Below are 15,996 nucleotides of genomic sequence, written 5' to 3' on the forward strand. Positions count from 1 at the left end.
CTGGATGCTGATCCAGCACAGCCTTCCCTCGTTGGGAGAGCGAGTGGAGCTGGATTCTGGCAGATAACACCAGACAAGCATCCCTGTAAGCACGGCTGGGATTGTTCTGTGGGGGAGCTGAGCCTGCTGCCATCTGCTCCACAGAGCCAATTAAACGAGGGGGGTGGGAAGAATGAAGTACAGATGCTAATGAGCTCTGTAAACTGCAGGGCAAGCTCTCCTAAATATTTAGACTCTTTTCCTGATGTTGTGTGTGGGGCTGACTTGTGAAGTTCCCTCATCTTCATTTGAGGTTGCCACTTAGCTCTGATTCTCTGCTTAAAGTTAGGGCACTTCTAAGTCAGTGAAATTAAAGATGTTTGGTTTTTTAGCCCTGGGGTGGAATTGTGCCCAGGAATTCTTTAAGTAGGGAGCAGATATCTCAAGTAGGGACTGGACCCAGGCAGGGGCTGAGCAGTTCATGTGTAGCCTCAGGGTTGGATTCTCAATCCTTACTCGATTTTTACTCTTTGTTTACTCGTTATCTTAGTTTGACAGAGAAATTCCTGCTTCCCTCTCTCTGCCATGCACAGTGCTTTTAATTAAAACATCAGAATATACCAGAGCATTTTAAAGAAAATAGTTAGTTCAAAATCAAGCAAAAATAGGTTAAAAACCAAATAAATTCCTGCAGGCACTGTGACTCTTACATAACCATGGATGGTGTTCTCTGGCATTATTTTGCAAGTTCATAAATGAGCTACATGTGAAAAGGGTGGAAGAAGGGTCAGCTTTGTGTCAGGGACAGAAAACTCCATTCTCAGGAGCTGACAGTTGATTTCCTCCTCATTCCTTTTGATGTCTGCACACTAAACGCTGCGTGGACAGAAAAATTCAATTCATTTAAAACATTTTGCATCAAAATGACATGCTTTAATGTATTTCCTTCTGATGTTTAACTTATCTTTTCATCTCATGAGGGAGGAAGAAAAAAAGCCAACATGTTTGTAGTTAAAGTACCCAAGCAGAACTTTAAACAAAGGTCTCGATGAGGAGGAAGTCTTGATGTACAGGCAGCTTTTAAGAGTAGGTACCTTGTTTTTTTCCCCCTTCTTGGCTCTCTCAGCCTTGTTAGCCAAGGAGATTTATTGCTGCCCTTCCAAATGCTTCTTCAGAATGAAGAGTTTGCATTTTTGAAATTCCTCAAGTCCTCAGGAGGAGAGGGATAAGGGGAAGTGATGATGGTGAGCACACCAAAAGCATTTTCCAGGCTGGTTTTGCCAGTCGGTAACTGTGCTGGGAGGGAATCAGCTGAATCTGCATCAAAAAACTCCTGGAGCTGTGGAATCCCAGAATTGTCAGGGAGATGAATTGGGATGAAATCTGGACTTTTTAGTAGTTGCAGTTGTTAGTGCTGATAACACAATCCAGGGTGTTGAGGAATCCCTGTCCTTTGCCAGCTGCAGTGTCACGTGTGAGACTCAGCACTGCCAGAAGTGGGATCCATTCCCTCTGTGAAATCCCAGCTCTCCTGGAAAAATGTCTTAACAGCCTAAATAACCTCCATTTATTGCTGTTACAGCTATTGAGACCACTGGTATCAATATTTTAGGAATATTAGGGATATTTTAGGGATACCATACATTTTCCGGTGGGGATGACCCCACTGTCCCCAAGGGGAAAGCTGTCCTTGGAATTGAGAGATCTTGGAAGAGAAGCTTAGGTGATCAGCCAAACTTTTTAGCAATGCTGTTGGTATAACCCCAAATCTTTCCAGTCTTATTTTTCAGTCTGGAAGCAGAATATAACAAAGTGTTGAGTGTTTCTGCCTCTGTTTCTGTAGAATTCCTGTGAACTGAGCTTCCCATGGGAGGACACAGCTCTCACTTCTATCTTCTGATATAACTTTTTTATTTCCTTTGTTATTAAGGAGGGTGATCTGGTTGTGTTCAAATCAGGTCTCACTTGTCTCTTTTCCACATATTAAGTTTGTCTAAATTTGGCTCCCAGCCCCTCATGTTTTAGTTGGAAATAAGTACTTTTAAAAGTTGATATATTGGGTTAAATGTTTAGCAGAAGAAGGGTCACAGTCTGCATGTGGAACTATTTTTAGCACCTCATGTCAGTTTGGTAAATAAGCAGATGTTTGGGGAAAAACCCTGTTATGTCTTTGCCTGCCAAAGTCAACCTTTCCATGCAGATCCCCCTATGGAGACATAATTCCCCTTGGGAAACCTGGCATTGGGAGACTCCCCAGGTCCTTCCCTCACCTCATTTCCTCACCCATCCAGCTTTTGCAGCTGTTTTCCTGTGACATTCATGACAAAAAAAGCCTCTCACACATCTTTTCTGGTTTTATCTTGCAGAGGATATTCAATTCCTTCGTGTACACAGAGAAAATATCGAATGGAGAAAGCGAAGTTCAACAGGTGAGACCAAAACTCCACTGGCAGAGTGAGCTCAGGGAATTCTTTCTGTCTGGATTTGTGGCCCCTTTCTAACCTCAGATCACAGCCAGTGGAACAGGACATAAATGGGGATGGGCTGCATGTGCTGATGATGCTTTTGAGAATTTTGCATTGCCATGAAAAGCTTTTCCATCTGTTTGGTGTGGGGCTGTCCCTCAGAAACAAAAGGAGCCTCGTTAATTGTCAGGTTTTCATGTTGGAAGTGTCTCTTTTTAAATTTCAAATTCAAAGTAAACCTATTAATATTATTATTATGATGTGGAAATGGTGTTTTGTGGGTATACAGGACAGGTGTGGTTGTAATCTTGTGAGGTTTTACAGGAACACATTTCAACATTTAATTTTCAATTTGACATTGAGATAATACATGGACAGTTTGCATTTTAATACATGTGTATATTTTTAAAATTAATTTTGGATCAGTTTTCAAACAGATCAAATAGGTCATGTTTTATTCTTGCAGAAATTAAAGTACCAGTTTGTGGTAAAGGGGATGGGTTTTGGTCCAAGAAATGGAAAAAAGAAGCAGCTTTTCTTCCCAGTTTAAGCATGGACTTACTCAAACTTCAGGAGTAACCTGACCTTCCTAGACCCCTATCAAAGCAGTTTTAATGTTCAGAAAAAACAGAAGCTGCTCAGAGTGGGGCTTTCCCAGGGGAGGAGGGAGATGCTGCTCAGCCCTGCAGGTAGCCCCATTGTGGTTTCCCAGAGCAGGTCAGTGCATGGTGTGTTTGTGTGGATTCAAACTGCTCATGGAATGCAGAAATAATTTATACTCCAAGTCGTGCTTCCTGGAAATGCTGACATTTCCAGACTTCTTTAATTATTTTACTGAGGAAAAAGTCAAAGCAGAGCTGGTTCAAATGGGATCATAAGGAAATTTTAGATTGGAAAATATCTTTGAGACCACTGAGTCCAGAACTGCCAAGGTCACATCATGTGTCCCCAAGTGCCACATCCACATGGAGGGACTCCAGGGCTGGACAACCCTTTCCATGAAGGAATTTTCCCAAATATCCAATCTGAACCTCCCCTGTCCCTGTTCCTGGGAGCAGATCCCAAATCCCCCCGGCTGTCCCCTCCTGCCAGGGACTTGTGCAGAGCCAGAAATTCCCCCTGAGCCTCCTTTGCTCCAGGCTGAGCTTTCCCAGCTCCCTCAGCCTCTCCTGGGGCTCCAGATTCTTTCCAGCCTCCTGGAGGCTTTGCTTTCCCTGTAGGCATCCCCAGGTGGGTGCCTGGAAGCAGAGGGACCATGGCAATGTAATTGTCACCTGATTTTAATGATTTAAATCCCAAACCATCCCGACATCCCTCAGGATGGGTTCTCTGGCTCTGTGCTGTGCAGCATTTCCAGGAATGTTCCTGGGTGGTCTGTGCACCACAGAAGGGCCATGTGGGCTGGATCAGACGTATCAGATGGCTTTTGAAAGGCAAAAGTGTTTTTGGGAAACCAAGAAACTGGATTAAAACTTCTTTGAAGTCCTGACTGCAGATTCTCTGCAGTGGAAAAGACAGTCCTTGTTCCCCAGAGCAGATGTCCTTGTTCATCCCAAGTGGATTTAAAGGGCTGTCCAAACACTGGAGGTGGGGTGATGGATTTGGAGCTGTCAGGGGAGAAAACAGGGCTCTGGTAAAGTGTAATTACTGTGGTTAAAAGCTCTACAGTGAAGTGGATGGAAGAATAATTGAGCACTTCTGGTTCATTAATAACCAGGTCTTTTAGCCCTAATGAATCCCCAGCAACACAACCTGAATTTTATAAGAGTAGGACATTGAATGGGATCATCTTGAGCAAAGGCAAACAAATGTAAGCAAATGAAATCCCCTGCCAGAGAAATCTCATTTCTGCTTTGGTCATTCATTAACATTTTCATAGCAACAGATATCCAAAGGCAATTAATGACAGTTTGATGTCAGCTGGGATTGTTTTGTTTTGGCAGAGCACTGAATTGTAGTGGGGATGGTGGGTTTTTTATACCAAACCATGTAAATAATGACTCTCAGTTTATTGAAAAAGTGAAAAACTCCAGCTGGCCTAACTGTTCAATACCTTTGGCTTTCTTTGTGCCACACAAGGAGCGGTTTTACCTCTCAGCATTGAACTGGTTACACTTTTAAGGTCTGCAGTTATAGAATTACTGTTGTACCTGACAGATAAAACTTTTTCTGTTTTGAATAGGTTATTAAAAATGGGATGACAATGGCCAAAAATAACTTGGATTCCTTCCCTGTGAGTTATTTGAGTATCAGAGAACTCTCATATGATATGAGAATGCAGTGGTGTGAGTTAGTGATGTAAATAAAGTGGGAAAGGAGGAGTTTTATGAGGGGAAAATCTACATTAGCTGATTCCAAGGAAGTCAGTGTGTGCTCAGTGTCCTGCCAGACATCTGCTTTCTGTGATGTGGAGAGAAGGGATCTGGGCTCCATGGAGGAGAGAGGCTGAAATGCTCCCAAGCAGGAGTAGATTTCCCAGCTTTGAGGAGAAAAGGCTTGAAAAGCTCAGACCATGTTGGATTTTTAGTTTGGTTGGTTTTGGACTGGGCAAAGAAGTCTTTGGGGAGGAAATAGATCTGAAATGTGCTGAAAAAATTACATTTAGCTGTGGAGCACAACACATTCCCTGGCTGTGAAAAGTGGCCGTGTTCACACACAATAATGAATCGTGAGCCTCACAATAAAAGGCAATTATCTGTGTTTAATGTACTTCCAGAATGAGTCAGGAGTTGTGGCCCTCTCTCTAGCTTTTGCTGTGCATCCTGTTTAACATCTTCCTTGGAATAAATCTTGGGAAGCTTTGCCAAAGGTACTGGCCAGTAGAAAACCTCAAATGAGTGCTGGTTTCCGTGACAAAATGCACATTGGAAAGTGGTTTCCTGCACCCTGATTGCAATAATGAAATATATTTTCAGTGTCATCCAGAGGAGCAGGAAAGGGGACTTTCCACAAGGGAGAGTGGACTTGAGATGGAAGTTTAGGTGGGATTTTAGGGAGAAATTCCTCCATGTGAGGGTGGGGAGGCCACAGAAGCTGTGGCTGCCCCTGGATCCCTGGATGGAGCACCCTGGGATAGTGGGAGGTGTCTCTGCCCATGACCCTCAAGGTCCCTCCCAACCCAATTCCCATTCCAGGATTCCATGGATGGCTAGAATCCATTAAAACAGAGGTGTGGGATGAAGCTGGAGGTGATTCTGTCATCCTTCCTTGATCCATGTCCCTGCTGGCCTCTGACTCTTCAGGGCTGATACAAAACCAGTGCTCTCTTCAGGAGCCACACATTTATTTCAAAATAAATAACATTAAAAGTTTCCTAGGCTAGGAATCCATGGATGCACAGTTGTGATGGAGCAGCAGGATGAATGCCTGGTGGGTGATGGAGAGAGGTGCTTTTTTTCCAGATTTTTCTGGTTTACAGAGGGAATTTAAACCTCAAAATTGTAACTCAACTCTTCCATGTATAAGCAATCCTTTCCAAGGAGCTTGACAGTGTTAAATCCCTGGCTGTGAGTCCTTCCTGGCATCCCTGCCTGTCAACCCCACTGATGCATATTTTATATACAGCCTTGGAAACATGAAAAATACCTTGTCTTTCAAGCTACAGCCAGAAATAAAACCTCACCTCGGAGCTCTGCTTTCCCTCAGAGCTCCCAGCAAAGGGAAGTCTTGAGAGCTGTGGAGCTTTGAGGGGGAAGAAGCTTTCAAAAAAAAAAGCTCGAGGGAACGATGCAAATGAGGGAAATGTCTCAGGGAGAATTAGAGGAGCTCAGTGATGTTGTGATGAAAGGTTGTCAGTGGAGATGGTGACAATTGAAGTGCATTACCCAGGGGTGCTGCAGTAATAGAAACAGGTGTTACAGTCCAACCTGTCTGCAAACCCAAGGGCTTTGGCTGCGTGTCAGCTGCCAGAGGAAATCCAGGGAAAAAGCAGGGCTAATGGCAGCATTGTTCACAGACAGCACTCACTGCTTATTGTTTTCTTTATTAAAATTGAGGAGAAAACAGAGAAGTCTGAAAAGTGCCCACTTTTCAGGGGGGCTTCCCCTTGCTGTTGTTTTTGAGATGAGGTGAAGAGCACTTTGTGTAGGATAATAATATTTTATGTCAGTCTCAAAGTATCCAGATTGATTTCAGTCTCCATTAAAATGGTGAATTGGAGCGTTTCTGTGGGAGCAGGAAATGTCTGTCACACTTGGTACCCACTCAGGTGTGGAACACCCCTGTCCCTTTTCTGTGCCTGACTGGGGACACAGTTTTCCAGTTTACCTTAAAAATGCTTCAACAATTATGTAAGCATGGTTTCACAGTTCAGTGTTCTGTCCTTTCATTATTTGTTATCTCTCTTTCTCTACTTTGGAGGTTTTGTGACCAGTGTGGGTCTGGCATCCATCAGCATCCAGCAGCTCTCCAGCTCCAGGCAGGTTAAAAAAAAGCAGGGTATGTGTTGGATAAAAACTTCAGGTTTTTATTTAGAAAGAGGAGAAGGTGATTTAAGCCTGCAGCTTTTACTGTGACAGGCTCCAGCAGCTGAGTGCATCACCCTGCACAGGGAATAAAGTTTGGGAGGGAAGTGAATTCCAACTATGAAAGAAAAGTTTGTTTTGTTAGGTTTCATCTGGGTGATACTTCTCAATTTGATGAATTAGAAACATTTGTTTCCAGTACTTCATTGGTGTGTTACCCTCAGTTTCTTATCATAGTTTATTCATTTGAAGAAATTTTCAACAGAAAATTCTTTTTGGATCATCTTGCCCTTGGTGACTTTATTGAGTTTGCTGGTTTTGAAGTGGTTTGGATTGTTGGGAGCATTGTCTTGTTATCAGAGGACAATATTTTTAGAGTTCTTTAGATTAGACAAAGTCATTTGTTCCAGGCATGGGCAGGGATTGGTGTCTGGAGCTCTGGGAGGTTTCAGATCCCTCCTTGCTGACATGCACTTGACTCCCTGCCCCAACCGAGGCGCTGGATCCCATTTCAGAAAAATAACAGGATGACTTTGAGCCATTCAGAGGTTTTTCCTTGGGAGATGCAGTTTGGGAACAAAGCATTTGCTTTTTGTCAGCTTCTGAAGTACAGGATCTTCTGAAAAACAGATTTGTCAGATCTTTAGACTCAGCACAGCAGGGTGAAATTCAAAGGCTCTGGGGCGCTTTTATCGTTCAGCCTAGAAGGTGAAAACTCATCAACACCGAGCCCTCAGCTTGTACAGCATTCATTTATCAGAGAGCAGCCCTGATTCCAAACCAGAAACCTTTTGTTCTGGGGCCCTGTGATGGTTTTGTGACTGCTGATGATGCTCAGCAAACTTCCTAATTTCAGGTAGGGAAACCAAGAGAGAAATCTCAGATTCACGTATCTGGTTTACCTTGGCATTTCATTTGCCCAGACTGAGAGGAGAACTTTGTTCTCACCAAATCTGAGGGCTCTGATTTAAGGAAACTTGGCTTGTGTTTGTTTGAGACCCTCCAGGAGAATCCACTTCTAAAGAACACATTGGAGGGTTACAGCCTGACAAAAAGAAAGTTTACTGGAAACCATGAAAGGATCTCCCCAACAGCTTATTATCTCAACAACTGGGAGCAATTTAATAGTGCTGGATGTCTAACATGGAGGAGCCCATTAGCAGTCCTCTGGTGCCTTGGCAATAAATCATTCCACAGAACTAATTAGGTGTAATTCTGCAAGTCATTTGAGCGGGGTCCTATTAAACCTGTGCTCCTTGGAGACGTGTCCTGGAGCTGCAGCATTCCCAGGGAACAGCGGAGCAGTGCTGCTATCAGCGAGGCTCCTTCCTCACAGAACCAAGTAAATCCTGACTAAATGGCCTGTTGCTAAGAGTTAGGAGAGACATTTGTTAGTCCAGGGCATCTGGAAAATCCAGGGCTGTTTCCCAGAGCACAAAAACAGCAGCAGAAACACAAAAAAAAAAGTTGGCAGAAATGCAAAACGTTATTTCTGATTATTCAACACCTCTGTCTGTTGCTTTGAGATGATTCTTTCATTTGGGATGTGTCTGGCTGATTATTAAATACATTAAAAAAAAGCCTGATCCATTTCATCAATTCCTCCCTTTGATGAAAGACTGGGAGTGAAAGTCTCAGTAAATGTTCCCTGTAAAACCTGAGGCCTCCTGGTAACTGTGCTTAGGAGCAGCCACAGATTTTTCCCATTTTCCCTGGCACTCATTAGGCAGGCTCCTTGTGAAGTGCCTAATGAAGGGACACAAACGAGCTCTTAGTGACAGCACAGTCACTCCAACAGCCTGGGATGTGTCCCAGCAGGCTCAGCCCTTCCCAGCACCCGCAATCTGCCTGGCATGGAGAGGGCAGAGGTGCCACAGGCACCACCAGCCCTCAAATCACACCAGATTGGAAGCAGTTGCTGGAAAAAAATAATTCATTTTACTTCTCTGTCTTGATAGGACATTTGTGGTTGGGTTCTTTTCCCCCTTGGACTGAAGTTGATGAGAGAGAGGCAGTTTTCTCTCCTTCAGACTTGGTTGTTTATTCTTCTTTTATCTATATTACATATATACGAGGTACAAGGATTTATGTGCACTAAGAAAGGTGCAAAAATGGCTAACAAAGATCATCTTCAAGGTATTTTATATGTCTATTTACCCAATTAACAAATGCCAAGTTAATTATTTTTCTTAATGACCCAACACCTGAGTGCTGCAGTGCATCATTCTCTCTCCAATCACTCATTGCTGCCCAAAAACCTCCAGAGGAAGAAGATGAAGAAGAAAGAAGGACAAGAGACAGCACCTTACACCCTACATCTTGTCTTCTGTTCTCTAAACTAGTTTAAACTTTAACTTTTTCTCCCAGTGACTTAAGAAAACTTTTTAATCTACACACTTATACTCTTAGTTTTTCTATTTAACAGTTGTTTTCAGGGTGTTATATGAAATTCAGTGTTTTTTAGGATGTCAGAGGCAGGTATCAGAGATAAGGGCACACTCTCTGTGCCTCTGACTCCAACCCTTTTCTTTTAATGATTTTCAGAAGCATTTAAAAAGAAGGGCTGAAGCACCCAATTTGTTATTTCCAGAGTGAGACACCCTAATTTTTCTTTTAATGGTTTGATAATTGTATGGGAGGGGCCACAACCTGTTTGTTTTCACATTCTGAAAGGAGAGAAATTTGCTCTTATAAATCAGAGTGTAACCTCTAAACCTTGTCCTGATTTATAAGGAGTCCCTTCCTTAGAGGGACCTCTGACAACAAAAGGCTTCAGGAGGAATTTCACTGGTGTGAGGCTTCTGTCATTATTTTCCTGCTGCTGTATGATGACATCAATTAGAGATTTTTCAGTTTGTGGTTGGAGCTGTGGGTTGTGAGCAGGCACAGGGAGCTTTAGATCAATGAGGAAAATCACCCAGGCAATGCTCAGCCTGTGGAGCCTCCCAGGAAAGCAGAAGGGAATTCAGCAGCAAAGCAAAATCTGGGATGGTTATTTTGCCCAAATCTCCATGAAAGAAGTGGTGAAATACTTCTGCAGTTCCACCTGATGAAGAGGCTGCTGAGGAGCAGACAAAATTCAGGGCAATATTTGGGGTTATTTGGGTTCCTTGGACCCTGAGGTTGCTCCCATCAGTGGAAGATTTGCTGTTGGCTCTTTGCTCCTGCAGCAGGAGTTCTGTGTAGGGGGAGACATCTCTAACACCATTATTTGGGTTTTTCTGAAGTGTCCATGTAAAGAACTTCAATAAATTCACTTGTGGCTTGTTTTATTCTCCATCACACCCTTATCAGGCCTTGGAGCAAGCCCCTCAGTGTCACATCCAGCTGTGAGTTCTTAGTGAAAGGGAACTTTATGTGATGTAAAAACACTTTTCATCCTGCACAACTCTGTTGAAGCACCCATTGCTGGATGGTAAATGTATTTTATTTTCTTGTATAGTCTCCTTGCTGCAGCCAATATTAATTACTTGACTTCTTGCTTAAGCCACAAAAATAAAAGCACAATGAGCAAATCAAAACCAATTGTCTTTAACACAGGTTTTAATTGCTTGATGAAGAACAGGGTAATACAGAGAAACTGGGTTGATTTTAAACTTTCTTATGTTTTTTTTTCAGCTGGCAAAAAAAATCCGTGAGAAATTCAACCGTTACTTGGACGTTGTGAATCGGAACAAGCAGGTGGTGGAGGCTTCATACACTGCTCACCTCACCTCACCCCTGACTGCCATCCAGGACTGCTGTACCATCCCCCCATCCATGATGGAGTGAGTATGGAATTCTGCAATTCCTCCTGCTCTCATTTAATCTGCAAAGAAAATGAGGGTTTCTTTGTAAAACAGCCCGAGTTTTCTGCTGCTTTGGGTAAAAACGGAGAGAGCACAACTCCAAAGGTGCCTCTTATCTTGTCCTCATCTTCTTCTACATTTCTCCCACACCAGTGTTTAATGATGGGCTTTAAACAAGAGCTGGGAATCAGCTGGAAGCAATAAAAAGAAAGTTTGTTCATGGTGTTCTGAACAAAAAGAGTTGTGTAGATCCAAGACACCGTTTTTGCACGGAGACACTGCTTGCCCTGAATAACTCTCCTCAAGCTGGTCATGGGACCATTTTCTGTCCTTTGAAGTATCCAAAATCACGAGTTGGTGAGTCCATCACATGCTAACAGCACTGTGTTCCAGTTTAATCAGGTTGATGTGCTGCTGTTTGATAGCAGAGGTTTAATGAAATCGAGTCCATCGCTTGGGAACTGGGTTTGTTCATGTTCAGGTTGTTTTGGTTTTAAATACAGGAGTTTGGAGCAGGGTAAATCCAGGCAGTTGGTTGTCTTTAATCATTTCTATTGTGCTGCATATTTGCAGAAATTCTTTTGGGTTTTCTAACTGTAGAAATTATAGAAGCTGTGATTTTTCCAGTAAAATAGGAGTAATTTTCTTGAAATGCTGAACATATTAAATATTTACTTCCATGTGGGCTTGGAAAGAAGAAACTTCCTGTTTATACAAACTTTGATTACAGACTGATTTTTACTGTTTATATTTCAGTCTGATTTGAAAACATTTGAGAGGGAAGGAGGTAATTTGGGTCATCAGGTGACTCCAAGGGCACAGGTTTGGAGGTCTCTGTGCAGTTCCTGCTGGACAAGGTGCCTGTGGAAAATGCTGGCACATCCAGGCTGTTGGCAGTGTTTACAAAAGGGTCAGGAATTCTTTGAGGATGAAAACCTCTCTGTGCTCTGATCACAAAATCCATGCAGGAGTCAGCAGGCAGCAGGAACACCTTCCATCCAAGGGATGAGGGGAAGGAGAAATGGGGATTTATCACCCTCTTGTCAGCGTGGCCTCATTTTTCATTAAAAAGAGAAGTCTGTTTTTATTCCAGAAACTTGAGTGGATTCCTTTTCACTTTGTGCTCCAAAATTATGTAGCTTGGAAGTCCTTTAGAAATTTCTTTACCTGTGGTGAGCTTGCATAAGAATCATTGCCAGTAAGTGGTTTAAAACACAAACAGCTGGCAGAGGGGTGAATTTGCTGTTTGCACAGCTCCTCATGCAGGCTTTACAATATAATTCTCATTATTTAGTAACTTGGATCAATAACTAAATGGTTCCCAGATCAGTTTATCAGCTGTAAGATGTTCTGGACCTTGGCAAGACCTGGTTGAGGTATATCTGACCATTGGACCTGGTGCTGACTGGAGGAAATCATCTGCAAGACAAAAAAATAACATAAAATTGTATTTTGTGTTTGAAACTTCCAAGTTTTAGCTCCATGCTTTGTTACTTGCCTGATTTGTCTAAATGCTTCTGCCATCATTTCAGTTTTTCTCCCCTTTCTGCCTGTCCCATCTGCTGCTCTTCCTTTCATTTTCCTTCTCTGTGGCATTGCCTTTCTGGGAGATTCCTCATTTTGATTAAAATATCAGGAATGAAACTGATTCACCTGGATATTGTGATCATATTTTGAATTCTTCCATGTTTAAGTCATGGACTAATGGGGCCTGCACTTGCAGGAAGTTAAATGGGATGTGCTACTGCTGGTAACAGCTTATCCTTGGTGTTTAAAATGTTTAATGTTGGTGTTAAAGCAACAATAATTATAATTTTTTTGTTAAAATATTTATTAATTGCTGCTGCAGAAGAGGTCAGGTGGACAAAGGCCCAGATTTGGCTGTGAAAATTGCTTTTTCCATGAGATCCTTTGCCTTAGATCGTGCCTTGGCCATGTCTGAGTCCTCAGGGCTGTGGTTTTCATTCTGGGACGTTGTGAAATGTTTGTGTTACAACTCCTGAACTCTGTGTGTTCTTTTTCTGCCTGTTTCCTCATGTGGCCTCTTCATTTGAGCAAACATTTGGGCAAGAACAGTGTCAGAAGTTATCTTAAGGTATTTTTAGGTAGGTTTGAAGGTTTTCCACAGCATTTATCACATGGTGTTCAGCCTCTTATTGTCCAATTTATTGACATTGAGTTTGGAATGGCTTGAGTTTGGATTGGTTTGGGGGAAATTAACTTGGGAAGGATGAGCTATTCTGTAGGGAAAGGTATTATTATTATCCTTATTAATATTAATAATTTTATTTATTATTTTATTTTAAATGGATTGATGACATTAGTTTCTATTTGTAGTTACCATTAACAAACTTATTATTGCTTATATTTCTCCTGAAAATCCAAGCATTGATTTGTCACGTTGCTTGGGATAAACTGTGAGATTTCCACACCTGGTGACTATAAATAAATGATAGAAAACAGGACCTAACAAGGCACAAACTGGGTTAGAAAATGAACCTGGCATTTAAATTGGTTGTTTAATGAGTAGTGAGATATGACAGGGAACGCAGTATTTATTTTATTGCCATTACAAGGTGTTGGCTCTTGCAGTGAGGAGCCCAAATGAGTGAGATTCCCTGTCTGGATTAAAATTCCCAGCCTGGCTGTGCTTTTGGCTGCTGTTTTGTACCCCAGATATTCTGTTTTCACTGGTGTAAGACCAGCAGTCGTGTGTTTGTGCCCCCTCTGAGGCAGGGTTGTGCAGTGGAACCACCTTGGTTTGGAAAGTGGTGAAAAGAAATAAATTGGAATATGCAAACCCAACTGGATGAGGCAGCACAGTTGGTGGCTATCGAGTGGTTTTGGCAAGGCCTTAATTCAACAAACATTTCCTGATAAAATTACACTCAGCTATTTTACCAAAGGCTCTAAATGTGCTTGGGCACAGGGAAATAATCCCACGCCTAAATCCACGTGCAGGGGCTGCTGAGGAGGGGTGAGCAGGGCAGGGAATTGTGTTCCCCTTTGGATTTTTGCTGATCCTTTCTCCAGATATCTCTGTTGCCATTTTCAGCTCTTCCTGATGAAGCTCTGGGAATGGCACAGGGGCAGAGCAGGGATTTCCAAGCTCCCACATGGTCAGTGTGGAAATTGGTGCCTTCCCAACCATCCAGGCTGTGTTTGTGTCCCTGGGTCAGAGCCTGGGGACCAGGGACCAGCTCCTTTTCCCAGCACTGGAGAAGTGCTGGGAGCACTGGGGAAGAGGCTGCTCCAAGCAGAGTTAACATGGATAAAGTGCTGCAGGCTCTGAGCAAACCCATGGGAGATAAAGAGAATGGATGTCAAGTGATGTTCATCTTCTAATCCTGGAAGAAATCCCTGCAGGAAAAACGAGCCTGTGCCTTTCCTCACCAACACAGGCTGCTGGATAATCCAGGAGCAGATTTCACACTGTCACCAAGCATTCCCCATCATGATGGAGCTGGATGGTGATTTACCAGACAGTGTTTGAATTAAAGTGATTTTCTCCTGAAGAGGATAAACACCTTTGTGTACATGTTGGAGTCTCCTGGTTTTTGTGCCTGAAAGCCCCTCCACAGGTATTGAGGAAATCTTGGATCTGGAATGAGCTGTGGAGCAGTGAGAAGGGGGGGAGAGAATAAACAGAATTTATTTATCAAAAGCCCTGAGTGCCTGCAGAGGGAACTTCTGGGATATGTGTCACTTGTGAGAAGTGTCTAAATAGGGATTTAAGAAATGAGTTTTGGGAAGCATTGGAGGGTTCTGCATGGTCTGACTTGAGAGTGATGACTGGAATAACTTTATTCCCAGAGATGTTGCTGGCCTGGATGGCAACAGGCAGATAAAGAGGTGGTTTATATTGAATATTTGCAGATAAAAGGAAACCAAACTCCCTCCATTCTAAGAATAAGTTGGATATGTGGGTAATGTTTGAGTATTTGTCTTCCACCCATTGCACAAAATGCCTTTTTCTGGAGAAGTTGTGATTGATGCTCTCATGTGGGAGAAACTTCCAGAAGTGCTTTCTACATCTCCAGTTTGCCAGGGAAGTTGGTTGTGGCCACAGAGCACCTGCCAGTGGTTTCTCAGCACAGCAATGGCTGCAGGAGGATCACCTTCCAGAAAAAACCAATATATCATTCAGATGCATTTGTGAGGAAATGCAGCTGTTCCTGCAGCTTTTCCAACAAAAACTAGAGGATGCTTATAAAGGGAGACAAAAATCTTGATCCTTCTCTCTGCCCAGTTTTCAGACCCATCACTCTGATGTGCTTCAGCGTTTTGTGTCCCGGGGTCTGGGGGAGATGGGAAATGGGAAATGCAGTTTCCTTGGGACAGACTGGCAGCTCCAGGAGTGTCCCTCACTGTCCCTCCCTGTTGGACACGGATCCCATGTGCTGCTGGACTCATCCCCTCCCACCCTGGAGGCCACAGATGAATTTCACTGCTGGGTTTTCATGGGAAGGGCCCCAGGTCTCCAAAATCCATCTGTTCAGGGACACCGGCGTTCATTAATGCTCCCACTCTGGCTGCCTTGCAAGGCAGCTGGAAATCTGTTTTTGCTCTTTATTTAACTATGCTGATAAGAGCTTAGGGAATGCATTTATCCAAATTTGTGCAAGGAGCTGGAATGGAGAAATATTTGTTGGTAAAACACCCTACTTGGCAGTGGTGCATTGCAAACATTATGGAGCTGTTTGAATAAGGGAGTTTACAAACCTCTATTTGAAAATCATTTACTCCCTGACTGTGATACTGCCTTCACAAGTGGTCTGGTTCTTACTTTTTTTTTTAAAAAAAACCAGATGGTTAAATATTTGTTAATGCAGTTCAATTTTATCCCAGCTCTTTCTGTGTTTACCTTTCCTCTCCGGAGCAGTTAAGTGGGAGATAACGGGAATCCCATTCAGTTCCTTGGGTTGCTGCAATATCTGAAGAGCTGCACTTCCAGAGGAGGAGTGGGAGGGCAACAATAAATGAAATTTAAGATGTATTTACTGTTCTGACAGAGTTTCAGGCTGCAGTAAAAACCCAGGGGGTTCTAGGAGATGTAGAGATGCACAGTTCTGGGCTTGGCGGCTTTGGTCCATAAAGTGCTGCAGGTATTCAGGAAATTTCTCTCCTGGGTTCTTTGCTTTCACTTCTAATGTGGCCAAATTCCTCATGAAAAATGGGGTTTGGGATAGAAATTCCTCATGAAAAATGGGGTTTGGGATAGAAATTCCTGATGAGAAAAATGGGGTTTGGGATAGAAATTCCTCATGTAAAAATATGGGGTTTGGGATAGAAATTCCTCAT

The 15,996-nt window shown here is 42.9% G+C and overlaps 1 protein-coding gene across 1 annotated transcript in view; it reads left to right on the forward strand.

Moving 5' to 3' along the window:
• The window catches only part of CACHD1 (cache domain containing 1), an 81,285-nt gene that overhangs the window by 24,781 nt on the left and 40,508 nt on the right, over nucleotides 1-15,996 (forward strand). The window contains exons 2-3 of the mRNA XM_015636863.1: nucleotides 2,346-2,408; nucleotides 10,526-10,674. Coding sequence (XP_015492349.1) covers nucleotides 2,346-2,408; nucleotides 10,526-10,674 — 212 coding nt within the window. The remainder of the gene's footprint in view (nucleotides 1-2,345; nucleotides 2,409-10,525; nucleotides 10,675-15,996) is intronic.

Source organism: Parus major, chromosome 8 (assembly GCF_001522545.3).
Source record: "Parus major isolate Abel chromosome 8, Parus_major1.1, whole genome shotgun sequence".
Classification (NCBI taxonomy): domain Eukaryota; kingdom Metazoa; phylum Chordata; class Aves; order Passeriformes; family Paridae; genus Parus; species Parus major.